This window comes from Odontesthes bonariensis, chromosome 11 (genome assembly GCF_027942865.1).
Source record: "Odontesthes bonariensis isolate fOdoBon6 chromosome 11, fOdoBon6.hap1, whole genome shotgun sequence".
In the NCBI taxonomy this organism is placed as follows: Eukaryota; Metazoa; Chordata; class Actinopteri; order Atheriniformes; family Atherinopsidae; genus Odontesthes; species Odontesthes bonariensis.
Window position 1 is genome coordinate 18,778,269 of NC_134516.1, and position 24,053 is coordinate 18,802,321.

A 24,053-nucleotide genomic window follows, 5' to 3' on the forward strand; every position below is an offset into this window, starting at 1 on the left:
CCGCGCATCGAAAAACTTTGTACTGAAAGGTAAGCCCAATTTCATCACATTCCCGACTTGACATTTTTTTCAATCTTACTCGAGATATAAATAATAAACTTAATTTATGTCAGCAATTATAGGCCTACCTATACGCTTACTCGGAAGCGGAGGCGCATTTATTGCTGTCATTAATCATGTTATTACATTTTGTTGTTTTACTCTGTTTTGTCAGAATGTCAATGTTTGTCAGAACTGTCGCTTGATGCTTACTAGCACTTATAAAGGCAGCGTTCACGACAGCGAGCCAAGGAGATGATGTGCGATCAAGACTTTTTTGTTGTTTTACTCTGTTGTTTTGTCAGAATGTCAGTGTGGAATTCACTTGATGCTGACTAGCACTTGGCAGCGAGCCAAGGAGATGATTCGCGATCAGGACTTAACCTCACGTAGCCTTATCAAAAAGTCTAAATTCGTTGGGCCTATAATTTTTCTTGTTTTAATAGATCGTCGCATATTTTATGTCGGACCAAAGCAGCAGTACATGCGGCTGGTGGTGACCAGTGACGCGGAAAAAACTGCCGTCCTTAACGAGTGCCACAATCTCCCTGGGTCTGGCAACCACAGAGGTGTAAGGGGTACTAGAAATAAAACTATTGCTGGCTATTTCTGGGACGGCCAGGCAAAGGACGTCGAGAGCTGGGTAAGTAAGAAGCCTACTTTTATTCAGAATTTTATTCATATCATCTTGTATGCCTAGTTCCTCATTGTGTCTGATTTTGTCGTCACACGCAGTAAAAATGTGAGTGGAAAGAATTCTCCTATGTGTTGTTATTATTTGTCTAAGGTGAGATGCTGCCACAAGTGTCAGCTCAATGACCCCATCCAAACGGATGCCCCAGCCCTGCATCCCATAAAGGTAGCGAGTTTTTATTCAATTCAAGCAGGCGGTTTGCATTCTTTCAAGAAAAAACATACACAATGTGTGTTACTTTTATGTATCCATCTGCAAAATGTAGGTGACATAAATATGAGGCATTTTTGTCAGGTTACAGATCCCTGGACCGTCATCGGGCTGGACCTTGTTGGTCCACTGAAGGAAACGGAAAGAGGACATAAGTACATTATGTCCATGACCGACCTGTACAGTAAGTGGGTTGCTGCCGCCCCTCTTCCTTCGAAGACAGCGGTGGAGGTATGCCGAGCACTTGTAAAAATCATGTACACGTTCGGTATGGTCCAAAGAATAATAACTGACCAAGGGAAGGAGTTTGTAAACGAGGTGAGAAGCTTTTTACATCAGTAACAGTGTTGGTGTCTGCATCAGTAGAACTGCCTTCAATCCAGTTCAGTTGTTGTCATTCTGGCCCATTTACAAACTTGTGGCTCATCATACTTCTCCATGAATGAAATCATTCATGGAACCATAATCTTTTTTACATAATTTGTCCACAGTTAAATGAGAGAATTTTTGACATGCTCCACATTAAGCATTCGGACTCCAGTGCCTATCACCCCCAGACGAATGGCCAGGTAATAAAAAATATATTTTTTTTGTACATACCGTGCAGGGAATTTATGCTTTAAAAAAATAATTCATCATCTCCTGTTCTGGCAGGCCTACTTTGGCTGCCTGTCTCCTATAGAATTGACTTTAAGATTCTGCTAACAGTGTTTAAAGCATTACACGGTCTTGCTCCCTGTTACATCTCTGACGTGCTCTCTTTTTATGCCCCTGCCCCTAAACCCTAGTGACTGTCTCAAATGTATACCTCTACATTGTGAACACAGTCCACTGCTATGCAGTAAGATCATGTACTAACTTCTGTGTTGGTTTTCTTTGTTTGCTGTGCTTCAAGTTCGCAATGTGTACTATACATGTTAATATCAGAGTAGCACTGTGCTTTTATTACTCGCCTGCCCTCTCTGCAACTCTGCACATTTAGAATGTTTTATACAAGAAGAAGAAAATAAAGGAAAGTATATGTTTTGCAACAACTGTGTCCTCAAGTTCTTTCAAACCTGCAGGGGAAATTGTTTGTGTACAGCAGCCCTAGTGATGCCTCACCCTTAATGAGACTGGCGTAGTCAAAGTTTTGACCTGTGTAACATCCCCTGGTTACACATGCACCAGGTTTTCATAAATTAGACACTTGTTGATACTTAACGGTTAGTGGAATTTCAAATAGCGTTATTTATTTATTTTTTTTGTAGCATACAGAAGTAAAGACAGATTGCCCCCAAAAATGTCAGGTGGTACAACAACAGAAAATTGTCTTTGGTGTGGCTCCGGTCTTTCTCACAGACATTAGACGGTGCCCAGGTACCTAAAAACTTCTACGTGCTCCACTGTCTGCCCTTGGATGGAGTGGCTGGAACAGAGAGTGAGTGTGTATGTATGTGTGTGTGTGTGTGTGTGTGTATATATATATATATATATATATATATATTTTTTATTATTATTATTATTTTTTTTTTTTGTCATTCACCAATGTATGCAAAAGTAATCATATAAAACCAGTTAGTATATATTTTGCAAAATTAATCGAATAAAACCAGTTAGTCTACTGTTTATGTCCCCTTAATTTTGAAATGGAAAATGTGTTTTTTTTTTTTTTTTTTTTTTTTTTTTTTTTTTTACTACTATATTTCAATATTGACTGCGCATTCAGCTCTTGGTTGGTCTTGTGCTTGACTCCCAACATAGATTAGTGTAATCCTAAAGTTTTAAAACAATGGTGTTTATAAGACTTTCAGTCCAGTCTGCTTGACAGCGCGTGTGTAGTGGTAATGAAGAATCATTCACGGCAGAGAACAGGTAGGCTAATGGTAGACAATAGCACCAAACGGCGTCGTACTAATCTTATATTGTTATTGTTTCGTGTCAACCGTGAGATTACTTCAGCACAACGGTGTGCTCATTACCAAGCCTTGGCTTGGTAATAACAAAAAAATATCAGTGATAGAGAGACTGCCAATATTTCTCCCAGACTAAAAACAGTTTTTAATCACTGGTTAACGCGTGATCTTTCAATACTAGGTCGCATATTGCTGTCCAAAGCTGAGGGTCTGTCAAGACTTATTTATCCCTGTCACTCAATGTTTATCTCTCCAAAGGCAATAAAGTTGTCCAACTCTATCATTTTTAAGTTCACTTGGAGAAATAAAACTCATTATATACGCAAATCACAATTAGTTAAAGATTATAAAAATGGAGGTTTGAATGCTTTAGATTTTGAGTCTATTGTTGCAGCTTTCAGAATTAAATGGTTGAAAGAATGCATTACCCAGCCTCAATCGATGTGGTTTCATATTCCCAATAAAATTTTTAATAAGGTTGGAGGGCTAGAGTTTTTGTTTAATTGTGATTTTGAAGTTTCTAAGATACCGTTAAAGTTGTCAAGCTTCTACAAGCAAGCATTAGATTTTGGGAAGTTGCTTTTTACTCACAACTTCTCCCCTCACAATTCCTTATTATGGAACAACAGGGTTGTAACTATCAACAGGAAGTCTCTGTTTAAATCTGATTGGTATGATAACGGCATATGTTTTATTCATGATTTATTATATACAGATGGAATGCTGTTGTCATACAATGACTTTATAAAGAAATATAAGATAGAGAGTTCACATAATAGTTATAACAAGGTTTGTAAAGCAATTCCCATACCATTACTTAATCTTATCCAAAATACCATGCAATATTCTTCAATCAACACTAGCTTGATCTCGCTGACAATTGATAATGTATCGCTTCAAGATAAAAGATGTAGTAACAGATTGGTCTCCCTAGCATTTAAACAAAAAATATTTTGTCATTTTAATGTCAACAATAAAAGACAAGACCTAGATAATGCCTTTAAAAAGAAGTCATTTTCTCTTTATATGAAATATCCAATTCCTCCTAAGGTAAAAGAAACCCACTTCAAAATTATATCTGATGTAGACCCGTTGGAGATTTTTTTACATAGAAGATTTAAGTTTGATTCTGATCCATGTGTCTTCTGCTCCTCTGAAATAGAAACTACAGATCATCTTTTTTACAGCTGTCAACATGTTAAAGTTTTCTGGCCTGATATTCATAGTTGGGTCTTGCTTAAAATTTCTAATATACCTTTTTTCACTTCTAAGGACATTCTTTTTTTCATGGACAACCTGGACTCTGATGTCATTAATCTTGTGATCATTTTGAGCAAATATTTTATTCATACATGCAAATGGAAAGATACTGTTCCGCTGTTTACTGTCTTTCTAAACTACTTTGTTCAATATTTTAAATCACTTAAATATGTCTCTAATCCAAACAAGAAAACAAATGTGATCTATCAAAGTATTGCTAAATCCTTGCTGTTTTAAATATGATACTCAGCCCACGCCACGTTTGTTCTTATTGTACTTTTTTTTTCCTCCTTTCTTTTTTACTTCACGTTCGGTTTTGTAAACTGTAACACTGTCAAGAAAACTTCCCTGACTTGTTTTGTATACTTTTGAAGAGCTCTAATAAAGTTTGTTAAAAAAAACAAAAAAACAAAAAAAACGGTGTGCTCATGCGCGACTCACAGCGCTACTCACATCGGGTGGCAGTGGCATAGACATAATATGGGCAGTGGTGGATGCTAATGGTTGCATGTTAAACTATGAACAATTTTGTGCAAAATATCAATTCTTTCCCCCAAAAACTGAATTTGCCAGATTATATAATGCCTTACCAAAACAATTTACTAATCAGTTTAAAAATATAATAACATATCATCCCATATCCCCACAATTACCCCATCTGTTTATTAATGGAATATCATTCACTGACCCAAAATTCAATAATCACACAATTAGAAGCTGTCTAAACGAAACTTTATTCCCTGGGAAAATAAATAAAAATAACATTCTTTGCAAATTTGGGAAAAAGTCTATTGAAAGGTTAAGAACTCTTTATTTAAAGCTCCCCATACAACCCAAAGCTAAAGAAACACACTTTAAAATTTTAAATGCAATTTATCCCTCAAAAGAACTACTAAGAAATCGCTTTAATATTGATGACAATAAATGCTCATTCTGTGAGAGTGATGTAGAAACGATAGACCATATCTTTTATGAATGCAACCAAACCAAAACATTTTGGAATTGCTTAGAAAAATGGATCAAATCAAAAATTACACTTCCTAAATCTATTTCTAGAGATATGGTAACTTTTGGAGTGTTATTGGAAAACAAAACTATAGAACTCTGTTGTAACCTTATTTTTTGTTTGGCCAAATTTTTTATTCATAAACAAAGAGTGCTAAGATCATCCCCAGTCTTTAACATCTTTTTATCTGAATTTCGATTATATTTAAAATCTCTGAAATGTATTGAATCATACGAAGTCCTGATGGAATTTTTGATTGAATTGCCCACCAATGTATGTCAATCCTAATATACGAATCCCTTTGCTGTAAATTTTATTTATTTATTTATTTTTCTTATCAACAATACCTTAAACCTTTTCGAAATACTATGCCTCTACTATGTTATCTACAAGTTATATTGTTGTAATTGCCTTACTTGTTTGTATTTTCTTGTTTGTGTTTACCTTGTTTAAATAAAGTTAAAAAAAAAATAAAAATAAAAAAAAAATAATAAATATGGGCAGTGGTACCGCAAAGCATTCGTGATGTTCGAAAAGCACGTAAATACTCGCCCGGATATCCGGAGTACTCACATCCGGTAAGTACTCACGTCGGGTCGCTACAACAGCATCTACAGCAGTGTCAAAAGCTTGACGCTGCTCCATGTTGATATAGAATGAAGCGCTTCCGTGTACAATCCATGGGTTGAGTGGCAGTTCAACCACGTCACTACCTTGAACACGCCTCTACCCTGGGCCGTTGGTGCTGTTCAAAGTTGATTGCTTCCCGACAAAGTGGGTTGAGTTCCCATTTTTTTCGGGAACTCGAATCCGCCTGAATGAGCAGTTTGCCTGAGTAAGGGTAGGCGTCCACTATTCCGGCACGTCAAGCCGTATCCAACGCATTCTATTCATTTTCAATGAAATCCGGCCGATCGTTGTCGCCGTGCTCGCAAAGCATGCTGGGATTCCGGCACGGCGAGCGGCGGACCTGCGGCACGTCAAAAAGTTGGGCTCGGCCAAACTTTATGCAAATTTGCCACGGCAGACGGAGTGCGTTATCCAATGACAGTAGATCATGTGTTCTCCCGTGTCGCAGCAGCAGCAGCACAGCAGCTCTCCTCGCTCGCAGATCCACAGCCATGGTGAAATACGAAATAATGTTCCATTTCTGACGATTTATACACATTAATTTCCCTCCAAAACTCCAATTTTTAGAGGGAGAAACTTCGGTTGGTTAAAATCACAAGTTATTTACTTTCCCCCGGAGCCATTCTACACGCCCCACACACCCACTGTAGTAGCAACACGGCGACAACTAGGCATCCAATCCGGCGAGTTACGTTGACGTGCCGGAATAGTGGACGCCTAGCCTAAGTGCAGCAGAGCCGAAGGTGTTGCGTCACTGCGAGGGCGGAGCCTGGGTAGGATCTGACAGGACTTGGAGTTTTCCAAGATGCACGAATGGGAGGTAAGTCAAAGGAATGTGGGCTACTTTTTGAGGAAATGCTTTGAGAATTCGAAAAAAGCTGAGCTACGGCGGGAAGTTCATCAGCTTAGCTTTCAGGCTAAAGGGCTTAAAACTGTAACCCAAAACTGACTGTGATACTGATTAGTCTTTTTTTAAAGGGACAATAAACAACTGTGACCAGCAGAAACACACACGGCCAAAGCTGAAAGTGAAACCTGCTTTCAAAGACCTCATAAATCTCTTAGTCTTGGGGAAAACAGGCCAATTATGACTCATATTAAATCTATATCTTTGTGGGAGGCTTTCTTAGATGAAGAAGGTTTGTTATTCAGTGGAGGAAAGGCTAGAACTAGTTGTTTCAAAAGAAGCATGTACTTGCCTGCACTGCAGCTGCGTTCAAACTAAGCAGGAAATACAAGGCACAGAGGAATAAATAAACCGCTTTATCGAGTGATGGGAGTTCCCACGAAGGAGTGTTAGGGTCACTCTGAGGGAAAAGAAGTTTCCATTTAAAGAATAAAGTTGTAATGTTGAGAATAAACTCCTCTGGTCTATCAAATCGAGTCTGAAGGGTGACAGCATGCATCCAAGGATGTCACCAGCTCATTTACAGTCTACAGTCGGCACTTTGGAGACAAATGGTGGCCCAGCGCTGGTTTAATTCCTCGTAAATTTCTTGCCTATTTCAGAGATTACTTGGCACAAATCAGTAAAAAGAGCTGTTCCTTTCAGCTCCCATCTGGCTCTTCACTAAGTATAACTTCCAGCTCGTTCTTACACATAATTAGCATTATAAAATGTATAAAAGTAAAATAATTCAGAGCAATCATCCTAAAGCTTATCAATTTTTGTTGTAAATTGTGTTTGGTTTAAAAGAATGATTGTCGAAATATTAAAGGAAATATATGTGTGGGCTATTTAAAGTCTTATTTATACTAAACTTAGCAAATTTGTGTGTCAGGATGAACACATTTAATCCACTCTTTGTGCATAAATCCCACTTATCCGTCCATTTACTGGTTAGTTTCTGTTTCGTCTCCGAATTTAGTCTCGCCACTTCCTCACCTTTCCTGCCAGTCGTCAGCTCCAGTAATCACTCTCCCCACAGCATCCCAGTTTTCTTCATTCTTTGCAAGGTCCTCCATCGGTATACCGAGCTGTAGCGATACACTAATCTCCCGATACGATACACGATATTCAGCCAACGATTCGATATGATTCGATTGGACTGGTGGTCCCTCCTTTGGAAGGACAACACCAGACAAGGAGAAACAAACGTGAGAGTTATGCTCTTTATTAGGGCTGGGACTTTAGCGCGTTAATTTCGATTAATTAACTACACACATATTAGGGCGTTAAAAAAAATAACGCATTTTAATCACACACTATAATTTAAAATTTTATTTATTTATTTTTTTAAATACAGACGGATGGAAGCGTCAACAAGAGCGTGGTTGTGTGCAGATTATGCAACAAGGAATTTGCGTATCACCGCAGCGTATCAAGCCTCAAATATCACCTCAACGCTAAACATGTAGCAGCTAGCATGGAAGAATAAAAACTCGGTTCGAGTCCAGTATCGGACGGCCCTGTGCTGCGTGTTGTTCCCCCTCTCTCTGCCCCCTGCTTCCTGTCTCTCTGAACTTTCCTATCCATTAAAGGCACAAAAGCCCCAAAAAATAATAAAAAAATAAAAATAAAAAAACTGCGCTAATGCGCGATAGAATATTTATCGCCGTTAAATAATTAACGAGTTAACTCGTTATTATCGCGTTAACTCGCCCAGCCCTAATTGTATCATATTAATGTTCTGTGTTTTCACTAATTGTAACGTCTGACTTTTCAATAAAGTTTGCTTTAAAAAAATAAAATAAATCGATACTTTATCAGGAAACAAAATATCGATATATATCGCGGTATCGATAAAATTGCTCAATCAATGGTCCGGATCTTTGTTGTTGTTCCCTTCCTGTGAGTCTGTTAGTTAAGTTAATACAAGCTGTCCACTTTCTTCCTCTTTAACTGACATCTGCAGGGGAGTTTTAATGATCCTAATCTGTTTAATTATTCTTCAAAGCACATCTCTTGTTCTTCAGTCTGCAGATTACGAGCCGTCACTTCCTGTTACAGAGAAGTCCAATCCTCTAACGCGTGACATTGACCGAGCTTCAGCCAACGTCATCGTCGGGATGTTGCAGGTCTGTGATGCTGAGATGTTTCAACAAGCGACAGGAGCAGCCTACCAGGTACAAGGCAGTTCATAAGAAACGAGTGTCCTGAATGACAAAAGTGTCCTCAAGGAATTAAATGTCATTTCCAGAGGCTTTCGAGTGACCAAGTGGTGGAAACATTAATGGCGGTTGCAGAGAGGGTGGCGCTCATTCTCAAGGTATCCCCCACCTCGGTGCGAATATGCGCCTGCTCGTCACTCTGGTGCAAGTTAAAATGGTGTCTTCCTCTAACAGGATCCCCTGGACAGCCTTGTTGTGCTGAGCGGCTGTGGCACCTCTGGTCGGCTGGCTTTCCTCATCACGGTAAAAGTTGTCCCGAAATGCTCACCGTGCTATTTAAGCCGGTTAGAAACCAGGAAAAAGGAAGCAAACGTCTTCCCCACGGCGCTCTGGTGAAAGTCTTATAATGGATAGTGACCAACGAGGAAGAGCAAAGCTTGTCATGTCAAGAAAACTGCACTTGATTACATTTCTCAGAGCAGGAAAAATGGCATCCTCTGGGCTAAATTGTGTTTTCTGTGTTGTTAGTCGGGCTTCAACAGAGCACTGAGGCAGCTGAACCACAGTTTGGTCTATTCATACACCATCGCAGGAGGAGACAGGTTTGTCTTAGGGTGGGGTGTTCACTGCATTATCCATGGCTGGGTTTGTGCAGTACCTTGAAAAACCATCAACCCTCCTCCTGTTATTTTGTTGCATTTGTTGCCCATAATTCAAATGGATCTTACCAAAAACCACCTGAGAAAGTTTGATCAGGTGAGACTAAACGAGAACAGCACCACCACCCCTACAGTAAAGCGTGATGGTCGTAGCATCATGCTGTGGCACGATATTTCATCAGAATGGCCTGGGAAACTGGTCAGAATTGACGGTGTTACGGCACTTACATTCACATTTATGTCTTACTGCCACCATTTGATTATATAGATCTTTCAGCTCTTATTGATTGTCTTTGCATTTCTGGTCCATTGTCAGTTGAGTTTAATTCATATGTCCATCACAGAACTTTTAGCTTTAAAGTTGGTGGCTACAGATCTTCCACGGAAGGTTTATTTTTTTGGAGTGCATCATGGGTCAGTCCTTGGTCACCTCCTTTTCCCCATCCACATGCTTCCACTAGGACATACAATCAGTAAACATTAGGGCTGTAAGGTTGTAAAGTCCTAGTCAACTGGTCGACTTATTGGTCGATACGTTCTGGGTCAACCAAAATTCTGATTGGTCGAAATTTAATTTTAAATGTTTTAAAATTTTAAAATTTCATTTTGATTTATTATTATTTATTTATATATATATATATATATATATATATAATGATTTTAAATTTTTTTAATTTTTTTAATAATTATTTTTTTAATTTTTTTGCCGTGTTGATTTCATACAGTCTCTGGTCGACTTCATCAGGAGAAAAGTACCAAGTGCAAATGGGGGTGTTTTCAGAGCACCCCCTGGATAACAGCCTGTCTTTAGTAGTCCAACCCACCAGAGACAGATTTAAGAACGTCTGGTGGTTTTCTGAACATTTATTTTTATTTTCGAGCCTTTCATTTACAGTGAGTCCTCCTCTACCATCCATGTCAAAGAAATCGGCAGTGTGGCAGAATTTTACCTAAATAGATGGGGGGGGGGGGGAGTCGAATGCAAAATTAGCAAACAACAGTTTGCATATCACAGCTCGACTACAAACATGGCGTAGAATCTAAAAACAGTAATATTTCAATATTATAGGCTTAATGCCTTCTTGTGCATATATCAGTATATTTTTGGTAATCGTGGGCTATTATATTGCGCAGATGCACGTGATGCAAAACGCCGTCAGAGTCGAGTTGCCCCCCGATTAGTCGATTTTTAGCCTAAATTTCAGGGTTTCAGTTGACCAAGAATTTCTTTGGTTGATTACAGTCCGAGTAAACATATCAATGTCCGATATTATGCAGATGACACTCAACTATCTTTCTCTTTTGACTCTTCCGACAATCATCAAATTTCTTTTAAAGTGTATAAATGAGGTTATCACATTCATTCACAGCCTAACGTTCCTGATTTACGACTGAAATCTTAGGATAACCTGTTAAAGTTCCCCTAAATCTCAGATAAAAACATTTTTAACAGATGTGCTTTTACTTTGAGGGACGGAGATTCAACGTTCAGAATGAAAATAACTCGAAATACACTTGAGTGTTTTAGATTTACAAGTCGAGGCCTCAGTTTGATGGAGAGTCTGTTGTAGGACTTACAGATTTCTGTGCACCAGTGGAACCAATCCAGCTGGAAGGAGTTGGAGCGGCTTTGTCTTGACAAATGGACAAAAATCCCAGCAGCTGCCTGTGCCAAACTTGTAGAAAGATACCCCAAGAGACGTTCAGCTGATGTATTTAGTCTTATTCCTTCACAACTTTCACAACTGCAAATACTTTGTACCCTCAAAGGTGTTTGCATGTTGTGCTTCGTTGATAAAGTGACACAAAAACGCCACAAAAATCTTCTATTTAAGGCTGTGGAATAGTAAAAATGCCAAAGGGGATTCATGCTTTTTCAGGGCGCTGTTGCTGTAAAACCTGCCATTTGAAAGAGGAATAATGTGTTACTTCCTCCCAACAGTTTCTCTTCTTTTCTTCCTCAGAGCTCTGCTGTCCTCCCAAGAGGCTCCAGAGGACGACCCCAAACTGGGCGTGCTCAGCCTGAAGAAGGTCAGGGACACACGGAGGTGTCACATGTGGAGTAAATATGTTGGTTTATAATCAAAATGACTGCGTTTTCTTTTACCTCCGTTGGGGTTTTTTGGTTCTCTGTAGGTGTGCGAGGGAAAGAGGAGAGTCTTGTTCATCGGCATTTCTTGTGGATTATCTGTAAGTCGGCCTTCTGGGTCAAAGAAAGGATGTTTTCTGCCAACGGTAAAGATGAGAAAATGTGTAAACCTGCCTGGTTTGTGCTCTGATGTTGAGTTTTTTTGAGTTGTTTGTTTTATTCAGTCACACAGTATACAACAAATGTGTTCGGTACAATCATAGCATTTTTTAAGTGACTGAAAAGGCCTACAGGCTGAAGCGTAATGCTTATATTTAAGCCTGTCCTGTTGAACAAAATTAAGCTACCCATCAACCTATATTTTTACAAATACTAAAGTATTTAGAAAAATAATAATAATAATAGAAAAATAATAAGAAAAAGACAAAAATCGGAGTGTCTCTTTGCACCCCTGGTACAAATAGCATTGGCCACACAGCTGAGCTATTCACACCCCGTGACGTAACACCAAAATAAAAGCTGCTGGCTTGCACAAAAAAACATGGCGGACATCCATTTTTTCGTCATCAGAAAGTGAAGAATACTGCTAGGTTTTGGCACTAATATCTGTTCCAATTAAAAACTAGATGGAAACATTGTGTTTTATTTTCATAATCGATGTTCAGTGAACACATTACAACCGTCAGTTTGTTAGTTTTTAGAAATTTCGCGAGCATGACGTTCAGCCATATTAACTATAAAGTTACCTGCACACCACAGATATGTTATAGGATCAACTAGCGTAGTGGTAAGCGATTTGGGTAAAGATGCAGGAGGCCCGGGTTCGATTCGTGCCCGATGCGTTTTGGCAGTGAGAAGTGATAGTGCGCATACCCACGTCTCTGCAGAGAAGGCGCGCAATTTGAAAAACAATTCAGTTCTCAAACGGAAGTTTTGATTGCAACAATTAGCTAGTGCACCAGGGTGTAAATAGCACACTTTGCTATAAATAGCTTACATTATTCTGAATGTCTACTAGCACCCCTGGTACAATAGCCTTACACTATTCACACCACTGATCTATAAAGAAGGTTCTTTATAGATCTGTGATTCTTCACACCCCGTGAATTACCACCAAAAACACCTTGCTCGTGAGCACAAAGGCCATTGCGGACATTCGTTTTTTCTTCATCAGAAAGCGAAGAATTCTGATGGCACTAATATCTTTTTAAATTGAAATATAGATGTCTTTCTTAACTCTTAGCTGAGGACATCTCTGGCCTAATGGATAGCGACGTAATCCTCCATACGGGAGACAGTGGTTCAACTAGCTATCATTTCATGCTAAATCACCTCTCCCATTTTTCGTTAATTTTAAAGTTATGATTATTAGCTATATAACCAAAGCAACCATGAAACAAAACTTTAGCTGCCATTTCAGTTTATTTTTTCATAATCATCCTTGGCACCGGGGTACAAATAGCATACACTTCTAATTGCACCAGACGGGGTATCAATAGAACACATTGCTGAGTGCACCGGGGTACGAATAGCATTCACTGCTATTTGCACCAGGGTACAATCAGCATACAGTGCTAATTGTACCAGGGGTGCAAATAGCCTTACCCGACAAAAAACAGAATTGCATCCAATAAAGTAAAAAAATAGAAGAATAATGAGGCAAAATCATAAATAAACACAAAATCCTTCACAAATTATAAATACTTGTAGCCCTCAAAAATTGCTTTAGAAACCATCCTTTTGAAAACCAAAAATGTATTAAAATTTCATACATTTATATTAGCATCATTCCATAATGAAACCCCAACAACAGATATGCATTAGCCTGGCGACGCCATCCTACGTACTTCCGCCCAAAGAGTTTGGCTCCGCACATAGTCTGGCCAAATCCCCCTACCTCGGTTCGCTCAGTGTTTTGCCAATCAGCAAACAGTTGCGAGTGGTGACGCAGAACTCACGCGCGGAGTCCATTGTAGTCCATGTAATTGTAGTTCAACCGCAGCGGAAATAAACATGGCGACGGAAGAACGCTAGAAGCTATCCATGAAGTTGTCTCAACTCTGGAGATCATTGCACAATTAAAACGAGAGCAAGAGAAATGCCTCGTCAATTTTGTTAGTGGCAAGGATGTCGTAGCTCTCCTTCCAACTGGCTTTGGGAAAAGTTTGATTTATCAAATGGTACCGGTATAATGAAAGCGGATGTGGGAAGCGTGATTCGCGAGCTAGAGCCTCGCGAGAGTAAGCATGAACCTCGGCGCATAACCAACGTCATTTCTAAACATTATGATTGGTTAAGGGAACTCCGTTACTCCAATGAATTTAAGTTGCTGGGTAAGGTCCCGCCCTCCATGGAAACGGATTCCTCTTGGGTTTTTCCAGACTGTTTGACAGAGTCAACAGTCGGCTTTCGCCCAGGCTAGATATGCATCACCTTTTCATTTCTTTTTTGACCTTTGGTACAGTATCAAATCAAATCAAAATCAAATCAAATGAATAAAAAAATAAAAAAATAAAAGCATTGCAGCAGGGAGTGGAAGAAGCATTAAAAATACATAAAATAATATAAAGAGAAACAAATAAAATCATTTAAATGAATTTAAAAACAAGCAACAGTCAAGATAAGTTAAAAGATACCATGCACATTTCATGCAAATTTGCATATGTCTCTTAAATTATACTTTGTTTCTTGAGATGAGAAAAACCTTTGTATGCTGACTGCTGTAGCTGTGTCCTGTAGGCTCCATTTGTGGCAGGTCAGCTGGACTTCTGCCTGCAGCATCCTGAAGTCTACACTCCTGTCCTGGTAGGCTTTAACCCTGCACATCAGGCCAGGTAATGCCATGGCTTTAAAGGCTGATATCCTCACACGAAGGGACGGAAATGATCTTAAACATGAAAACCTTTTAACTGTTCAGGGATGAGCCCATCCCAGGCTGCACATTCACATTTCACAGTGTTGTGCAAAGGATGCAAGAGCGAGCCCAAAGGCGAGAGGCTTTCCTCATCAGCCCAGCAGTCGGGGTACTGATTCTCTGATACATTCCTATTCTTCCTCTAACTGTTCAGGTTGCATTTGTGTCAACTCTCAAAATGTCGACCGAATTGACGTGTGCGGAAATGTGTGTGTGTCCACTCAGCCGGAAGCCATCAGCGGCTCCTCCAGGATGAAGGGAGGCAGCGCCACTAAGATTCTCCTGGAGGTTGTCTTGTCTGCCGCTCACGCTGCCACTTTCTCACACAGACCCATCACTCGCAAGTAAGCAGAGAAAACGCAGTCGTATATATACTGACAGTGTGTTCGCAGTGAGCTGGAGACACGATTTAAGCATTCTGTTTAGATGTGACCCTCGTGCACTCATGGATACATTCCTCTCCAGTTAAACCCCTTTAAAGCCCAAGCAGTTGAGTTCTCATTGCTTTATTTGTACGAACCCAGTTAAAGTTAAAGCAGTTAGAAACTTTTTCAAACCTCAAAGGGCGTGGTCGTGGTCAGGGGGTGAAAATCGTGATGGCGTTTGTGATTAGAAAGCCTTATCATCATCGCAAAGTCATGAAACTTGGCACACACGTCCACCCTGACGACCTCGTACATATGTAAAGGGTATCGCGTGTGGGCGGAGCAAAATGGCTCATTGGCGCCCCCTAGAATACTTAAAAATGGTGCCCGCATTGGGGTTAGTTTCGCGTGGGACGACGAAATTCGGTACACTCATTCATCATACCCAGACGCACAAAAAAGTCTCTTGCCGCCATGGTCCCACGTCCACAGGAAGGCGGCCATTTTGGATGGAAGGTGTGTTTTGGTGGCATTTTTGACCGATTCCACGCCTTGCATATGATTGAACTTGTCCTACAGATTTCATGCTACAGACTTTAAACTTGGCCAGGTTACTCTTAAGACATGGGGGGAAAAATCATGGGGAAACCTTTCCAAACTCTGTACGGTGTGGGCGTGGCCAGGCGGTGAAAATCGTGTGATGGCGTTTGTGAATTGAAAGCCTTATGGCACACACACGTCCACGCTGACGACCTCGTACGTATGTAAAGGGTATCGCGTGTGCCTGGACAAGTTTTACATTTATCACACAGTTAGTGACTTAAATGTGATCAGTTCTTCATTCCACAATGACCTGATGGCCTTTTAAAAGTGTCTTGCAGCACTTTCATTGTCTTTCGTTGTGTGCTGCTGACCTCTAGAGGACACTGCAGAATAAATGATGGGATCACAGGCTTTGGTTCCTCTGGGCATTTATTGGAAATCCAACCAACAATATTCAGTGACTTAAATGACATTCATCTATAATGCACATTGGGATGTATCTTAAATGATCATATTTTTGCTTAATTTCTTTTTAACAGTGGTATTCTGCAGCACATCGGAGCATATGAGAGAACTGTGGATGTCACGTACTCGCAGAGAGAGAAGTTAACTGCTCTGGTGGAGGCTGCCGGACAAAGGTTAGAACATCCTGTTTTACACCTTTTAATGTGGCCAGTAATATATGACTCTATATGAGTCATATATATATATATATATATATATATATATATATATATATATATATATATATATATGGCTCTATATGAACGAATTGGATTATTTTATGAATAATTATGATTACAATGAATTGAATTCCAATTGGCTTGAATTGGACTTACTATCTAAGTGCCTTGAGATGATATTTGTTGTATTTGGCGCTATATAAATAAAAATGAATTGAATTAATATGCATTAATATAAATGTAAATACAGCAGTGAATATCTGCTCTGAGCTCCTTTCTCCTCCAACTCAGCCTGAACCCTCTCAGACCAGCTTTCTGTCCTTTCTTTAAGGAGTCTTCAGGAATAGTTCTCCAGGCTTCTTGAAGGACATCCCAAAGCTCTTCTTTGGATGTGGGCTGCCTTTTGTTCCGTTCTCTGCCAACATGACCCCACACTGCTTCAGTAATGTTGAGCTCCGGGCTCTGGGGAGGATTCATCCCTCCATCAGACCTGCTGCCACTGATTTTCAGCCCACTTCTTGTGTCCTTTGGCACAGCTCAGCCTTTTCTCCCTGTTTCCCTTCCTTAAGAACGGCTTCCTGACAGCCACCCTTCCATGGAGCCCATTTCTGATGAGGCTCGGGCCAACAGCAGATGGATCAGATGAAGGTCCAGATGCATCTCTCAGCTCCTGTGTCAGGGCTTTGCTGGATGTTTTACTCTTTCTTAAGGACATCACTTTCAGATCCTGTTCATCTGCTGTAGATAGTTCTTTAGGCCTGACACTTCTTCTTCTGTCCTCCACTGGTCCAGTTTCCTCAAATGTTTTAAGGACACACTGCACACCATGCTGAGATATGCCAAGTTTTCAGCTGACAGCTCTTTGGGAATCACCTTGTTGCTGCAGAAATCCTGTTTTCTGTCTGTCAGACTGGTTGAATTTGTCTGTGGAAAAGCTAAAGTAAAACTGTCTTCAGTTATTTTGGTGCAGTAGTTTCACTGTGGTGCAAAAAAACCTGAAATCAGCTACTTTACAGACTGTAATATACTTGAATGTTGAACTAATGTGGAACTTTAGCTCCCCTTCTGTGTGTGTTCCAGTTTGCAGTGTGGGGGCCGTGTGTGCTACATGGGCTGGGGTTCCCTGGCTTTGCTGGGCCTCATCGACGCCAGTGAGTGTATCCCCACATTTGGAGCAGGTGAGAGGAGTGCAGTCACACCGCTTCTATGTGCACACGAAAGAACATTTTGAATATTTCTTTAAGTATTACGCCTTTTGACTTTGCGCTCCGAACATCTCTGCGTGTCTCAGATTATGAAGACATCCGAGGGTTCATCAGTGGGGGATACAAAGAGCTGGACAACAACGAAGGGCCTTTAACATCTCTGGTATGTGAAGGGGAAACGATTAATTAACATTTATTTAATCTACGCTGGCTTGTCTGTATGATTTAAACAGTTTAAAAGGTTCTTAAATGTCTAAAATCCGACTAAAGTGCAACCAGGTCTTGTTTTGCACCCTTTATTGACACTTTAACTGTGACTGCAGCGTGTTTCCAGTGAATTAACTCATGACGTAACGCTGTGTGGAGCACTGTTAGACTGAATGTGCATTTCCAATGCACCTCATACTAGTTATGCAAAGAAATGCAGTAAATTCAGCCATAAATTCTTGATGGGGAAGTCATCAGACTCATAACTTTAGTAGATCTACTGTAACGAGACTCCAAACCTTTATACGAGGCCGTCGCAGTCAAAATTCAAGCTCTGTCGTGATTAACGTACCAGAAGAGTTTGAGCACACAATATTTGTCACTGGACACAGCAAAGCGATGAAGTTGACCAGATTTTTTCTAAAAGGCATAAAGTTGAAGATGGACACGTTTCTTTATTATGTACAGTAATTGCTAGCTAACAAGAGGAAAGAGGCCCAAAACAAAAGTATCACAGCTTGTAAGCAGTTTTTGTTGCCATGGAAGAGTCTTAAAGTTTTGTAAGATTCTGCATCAGCTGCGTTTTAGGTCAACGCACTGATGTTCGGTGGCAAAAACCTGCAAAAACCTGCTGGTAAATGAATCCAGTGTTTGTTCTCCCCGTGGCACCGGCTGCAACACGAGCCCAAACCATGACTGATTCACCCCCGTGCTTTAACAGATGGAGAGGTGCTCTCTGCACGGATTGCAGCTGCACCTTTTATCTCCAACAAATCTTTGCTCATCAAAGCCATAAAGGTTTTACTTAAACTTTGTGAATCTAGAATTAGGGATGCACCGATCTGCTTTTTCACCTCCGATACCGATATCTGAGGTTTAGTATCGGCCGATACAGGGAAAAACAGCGCGGAATAATGGTAACAAACGGTGAGTTTCATTGTGTGGAAAAGACTGGGATCATTCTTTTGAGCAAGGCAACATCAGACTTGACTTAAACATTTCTTTCCTATTTTTTAAAAACAAATAAACAGATATAAATGTACTGAATTACTTATTTATTTAATAATTGTCCACCAGTAAAACAATCTGAACCATAAGAATATAACAAGTGTAACTGGTTCAGTCGGTGCAATTAGGGATTCAAAATCCAAAATATTAAATGATAAAGGAGCTGAAATTGAGGAAAAAACAACAGCTTCACTGGTTTAGTTGGTAGACTTTCAAAATAAATAGCAATCAGCTCTTTATATAGTTTAGTAAAAATGGGAATTAAACATCCATTGCAAAAGAATCTGAACAAAACAAAAGCTTCTCTAGCTTAATAAAAACAAAGAAGGTAGTCCCAATTTAACAATTTCTTTTTACCACTAGAGGGCGCAGAAGGCCAATACTGGACAGGACAAGGGGGAGATAAAAATAAAATAAAAATCAGCCGATATGGATCGGCCCAAATTTTCTTCGATATCGGTACCGACATCCGATCCAAATATCAGATTGGTTGGTGCATCCCGATCTAGAATTAGCTGTTGAGAGGATGTTGTTTTGTTTGAGCAGCTCTGTTAGCTGTTAACTGCTTTATGTACATTTCCCTCCTTCAGGGTCCTCAGTTCTGCATAGCGCATGATGATTTCCTACGTCTCATCCTGCCCAGCCTCACTGACAGGGACGCCGTTCTGCTTATCTACACACACACCGGTGAGGAAACCTCGTCTTCGTGTTGGATTTCTGTCCGGATCGCGTCGGCGTGTGTTCTGACGGCTTCTTTCTGCAGACGATGTCGGTGAGGTGGCGATGTTGGCGAGCAAAGTGAGAGAAAAGACGTCTAACCTGCATGCTGTTTATCATCGGACTGACGGAGACGCTGCGGTTGCTGTGCAACAAGTAAATATTCATCTACTCTGCTGTTGGAGCCGTCTGTCTAGTTCAGTGATCCTCACTATTTTTTTCACAAGAGCCACATTGGCAGAGCAAAATCAAGGGAAGAGCCACTTTTACCACAACATACTAAAGTCCCCTTTTGCAAATATGCATTTCTACATATAAAACATCCCACAAAAAAAGAGACAACACAGCCAATACGTTTTCAATTAAGACCACATTTACCTTAATACTGGGATGAGCAGAAGCTGGCATGCATGTCCTTGACTTTCTTCATGTTGTATTTGTAGTTTGTTGTTGTAATCATAGTGAGACATTCAGGATGAGCATGGTTTTTGTGCTGGTTTTTGCCCTTTTTTAGTTAAAAACCGATTCAATTTGCCTGCATCATCACACTAAAGGAGCTAGATACAAATACTTAATACTACAAAAATTCAAAGTTAATAAAAATACTTAATACTGTGTAGTATTCGCTGTATGTTATTTGAAAAAATGTATTGTTATTGTTACCATATTGTTATAAGCTACTATGCGAGTGCGAGCCGCGCAATGAGTTTTTCTGGTCTAGTTCTTAGTCTGTGTATCTTTTGTAGGTTGAAATCAACAAGCTGTGTTCATCCAGACTCGACTTCACTTGGCCTCTGGGAGCACCAGCTTCAGGCAGCTTACTGCACATGGTACAGAGCACCCGTCAGTTCAACAACTCACTGGAGCACGAGAAGTAGCACATAACCTTTTGCAGTCTTATTCAGGAGTAAAGTCAGGTGTTCTGATATCTCATGACTGCATTCCTTGCTTTGGATGACAGATTCAGTGATTTACTTCTCTTTCTGAAGTGGGAGCTCTCCACCAAGCTGGTGCTGAACGCTGTGAGCACAGGAGCTCACGTCTTAAAGGGGAAGATATACCAGAACCACATGATCGATGTGCAGGTCACCAACAGCAAACTTTACCGGAGAGCCACACGTTTGCTCCAGGTATCTAAAGTTATACGACTAAAAGAATGCAAACAGCCCCGTGGTTGCATTATGCCTCAGTTTTCACCACTTATCTTATCTATTAAAGGACAATAGTTTGCTCATGTGTGCCTGTAGTTTCTATAAATGACACTGACACCGTTATGTTTGTTGGTTTCTGACAATTTTATTAGTTTGTTTGAAGCTGAAGAGAATAGTTGGCTTCCCACGATTGATTAATAAGAACCTTCTCTTTACAAAAAGATGAACAGTTGATGCAGCAGAATCAGAGGTATCATCATTTTGTATTGCATCCCCTCCTGATCCTTCTTAAACCCCAAAATGCCTCCTGTCCATTTGGAGCAGGACACACTGCACACCATGCTGAGAAATGCCAAGTTTTCCGCTAACAGCTCTTTGGGAATCCCCTTGTTGTCAGACTGTTTTATCTTTGCTGTTTTTCAGAGGTGCAACTAAAGAAATGGGAACAAATGATGCGTAAGTGTCCAAAGATCCAGTGTAAAACTGGTTCTTTGCTAAGTTGTCTGTTATGTGTCTACACCAACACTGGTTCATCTCTTGAGTTAGGAGCCTTATTCATGCTTAAATGGTTCATATATCAGTGGCTTAACAAGCTCGATAAGACTGAAAATGAGTGGAAAGAGCTGAAAATGTCCAAAGAAAAACTTTGAAAGACCTTCAGAAAGCTGGAGAACTATCGCTCAAGACCACTTTAAAAGATTACAGGAAAGTCTGGCTGCTTGGAAGGAAAATGATGCAAAGACAAACTTATGGTCTCTGAGGCTTTGTAACTGATAAAAAGATGCAACATGCAACGATCTGGGAAGGAGCAAACGAAACCAGGAGGATATACGATGAGGGGATTGACGGGTGAGAGCTAAGCAGCAACAGAATACATATAAACAACAAATTCTACATAAAACGGGAAGAAAGGAAAATAAAGTGCAGGAAAGTTTCACCTAAATGCAATCCTTCATCAATAGAACACATGCAACATCAATCATTAAATCATTAAATCATGTCTCGTTCTCACTGCAGAAGCTGTCCGGTCATCCTGAGTCTGACTGTGAGGAGGCTCTTCTGAAGGCCGTCTACGGCGTGGACAGACTGGCGGCGGACATCACATCCCGTGACATCACCACCCATACACATGTCGCCAGAGATGGCAGGAAGGTGAGGAGCTGCAGAGAAAGTCAGACTGACAGAGGGCTGGGTGGAAGAGTAACACCTGCTTCTCTGAGCAGGTGGTCCCGGTGGCTTTGGTCTGTTTGCTGACCGGTTGCCCCCTGAAGGAGGCGGAGTCTCATCTGGAGCAGGAGTCCATCGTTCGGAAGGCCGTGGAGGTGTGGCTGTCGTAACTGAAGCCATCGGCAGGCTCAGTCCACGCATTTTTTAAATTTTTTAAATTGACTTTTTATCCGTTTTTACTTGGTAACATACACATATGTGCCAGTTGGGCACAAAAACACAACATGAAAGGAGGATTGTGCACTAAGTAAAACGGCTGAATCAACATAAGCACATCATACATAGAAATATAAGGAGGCTGCTCGAAAATAGGGAAAAAAAAATTAAAATAAAATCTTAATAGAGGGTTTGAGCTAGATCTATATCGATCTATATGAAATCAGGTCTCACAGTTGACACGTAGCTGAGCCATTTTGACCAGTTCTCTTCAAAATGATCAGTTCGGTTTCTTAATTTCAATGTAATTCTCTCCATAACATATATATATATATATATATATATATATATATATATATATATATATGTTATATATGACATCAACCCACTCATTTATTGTTGGTTTTTCTTCCTTAAGCCACTTTCTGGTCAGAGCCTTTTTTACATCCTACTAACAACACTCTCAAAAGGTATTTTTTGTATTTGTGTATTCAAGTCCATCCAGTTTAGAAACATTTTCCTTTTAAAAACAGTCTCCAGGACCCCAAGAATCTCTCTCCAAAATGGAGCCACAGAGGGACAGCCCCAAAAAAATGTGAAAATGATTTGCTGAAGTATTCCCACAGGAGCTCCAGCAGGCAGTCTGATCGGAATAGTTGGTCTTTTGTGCTGGGGAGCGAAAGAATCGAGTTTTTCCAGCTGAATTCCCTCCAAGTCCTGTCCCATTCCTCTTGTGAGACTGTGAGGCCTCCCTCTGCTTCCCATCTTTCCTTTTTATTTCTAGCTTATGATCGCTTTTAAGATTTTGAAGAGCTGAATATAGTTTGGATATTATCTTTTGGATGGTGGCATTTTTATAAGCCCTCTGAAAAATTTCAAGAATGTCATCCCTCCCCGAAGTAAAATCCTTTAAGAATTTCTTGCTTATAAAATCTCTCATTTGTAAGTATCTAAAGTGATCTAGGTTTTGAAGACCAATCAATCCACGCATTTAACAACGATATACAAACATGAAGTCACTGAAACTAATGGTCAAAGTTCAGAATATCTTCACACTGGAAGGTGTTTTCCTTTAAGAAATGTCTCGCTTTCCCAATCCTGAGGCCAAAAAGGCACAGACTACAGATCTCACTTCACTATTTAGTGAAATTACAATGGTTTGAGTCGATAGTTATTATAATTCAGTCAAAAGTTCAGGGTGCTTTATTACAACAAACTGTGTTTCTGTTGTCGGACAACATGATAAAAATGAAATACTGCTGGAACTGGGGCCATTCAGGACACATTATTGAGCTGTAATTTACAAGCTACAGTGAATAAGTCGTCAGTATCCAACAAAAACGCCCCTTACTGTAGTTTAAAATTAAACTAGAAAGAGCTGTTCCTGCGAAACAGCAGTGAGAATGCTTATGAGCTGAATGGGGATAGCTGACCTTGCTAAAAAAGCAGAAAATAGTTCAATTTTTGCAGTAAAAACTGTTGCTAAGGTATTGGTTGAGGGGATTTTGTGATTTTTGTGTACTACCAAACTTAACATTGGAGTTAGTCAGAGAATTTGAGAGGTTGATCTCGGTTCAAGGCTAATAGCTGAAATTCTGTAAATGTGAGCTCTTTAGTAGTTACATTGGCTGAAAGAGGACAATTTTTCCTACATTTTAAGGTATAATTTGTTTCTCTAAGTTAAACTGTATGAAAGTTAGAGGAATTTGTTTGAAAAAACTGAAAAATGTTAAACTTATCAGCACACACTCAACTGTGTGCTCATTCGTAAAAATCAAGAAGGAGCAAAATGTTCATGTTTTTGAAGCTGTCATATTTCAAAATTGGTTGAAGATTTGAAAAAGCTGAAACAATTGGTAATAGCTGAATGTCTTGTGACCCATTTAAAGTTTGAATGGCGTCTCTAGCTGAAAGCATGCAGAAATAGTTAGGTTGGAAAGAGGGAGATGATTTGGAAGAGCTGAAAGCAGTTTCCATTCATTTGAATGATGGGAAAATTTGAATAAAAGTTGAATATCTTGAAAAGTGTAAAAGTTAAAAACACCAAAAATGATAGCGGGAATCTGCTGAAAGAGCTGAACGTTTTGATACCAAAATTGTAGAAATAGCTTAAAGTATGCAGGAGTAGTTAGGTGCCAAAAACTAAAAAGTTAGAAACGGGATATCTTACTGACTTTAGTGCAGGGATGTCCAAATCCGGTCCTGGTGGGTTGCTGTCCTGCAGGTTTTAGATGTTTCCCTTTTAGTTGTTTTAGATGCTTAGATTTGCCCTCCAGGAGCGGATGTGGACATCCCTGCTTTAATGCTTGCTGTGTCTTTAGGGACTGATTAAAGCTACAGTGAC

General features: G+C 39.9%; 1 protein-coding gene and 1 long non-coding RNA gene across 3 annotated transcripts; both read left to right on the forward strand.

Annotated features, from left to right (window-relative positions):
- Window positions 1–527: 527 nt before the first annotated feature.
- On the forward strand, window positions 528–1,274 carry LOC142391392 (uncharacterized). Its single transcript, XR_012770544.1, has 3 exons — window positions 528–682; window positions 827–898; window positions 1,028–1,274. It is a non-coding gene; the product is annotated as an uncharacterized LOC142391392 (long non-coding RNA).
- A 5,189-nt stretch (window positions 1,275–6,463) lies between these two features.
- Window positions 6,464–23,717, forward strand: gckr (glucokinase (hexokinase 4) regulator). Of its 2 annotated transcripts, none has more exons than XM_075477848.1 (19): window positions 6,464–6,554; window positions 8,651–8,800; window positions 8,875–8,943; window positions 9,020–9,088; window positions 9,314–9,387; window positions 11,409–11,475; window positions 11,581–11,679; window positions 14,273–14,367; window positions 14,451–14,556; window positions 14,673–14,791; window positions 15,895–15,993; window positions 17,119–17,216; window positions 17,330–17,406; window positions 19,049–19,145; window positions 19,222–19,331; window positions 19,922–20,005; window positions 20,165–20,305; window positions 21,344–21,478; window positions 21,550–23,717. In XM_075477848.1, exons 1-19 carry the CDS (start codon window positions 6,540–6,542, stop codon window positions 21,661–21,663), a joined length of 1,818 nt encoding a protein of 605 aa, XP_075333963.1. In that variant the 5' UTR covers window positions 6,464–6,539; the 3' UTR covers window positions 21,664–23,717. The 2 variants fall into 2 exon arrangements, with proteins under 2 accessions (XP_075333963.1, XP_075333964.1); XM_075477849.1 differs by having other exon boundaries at window positions 11,581–11,634.
- Window positions 23,718–24,053: the final 336 nt, after the last annotated feature.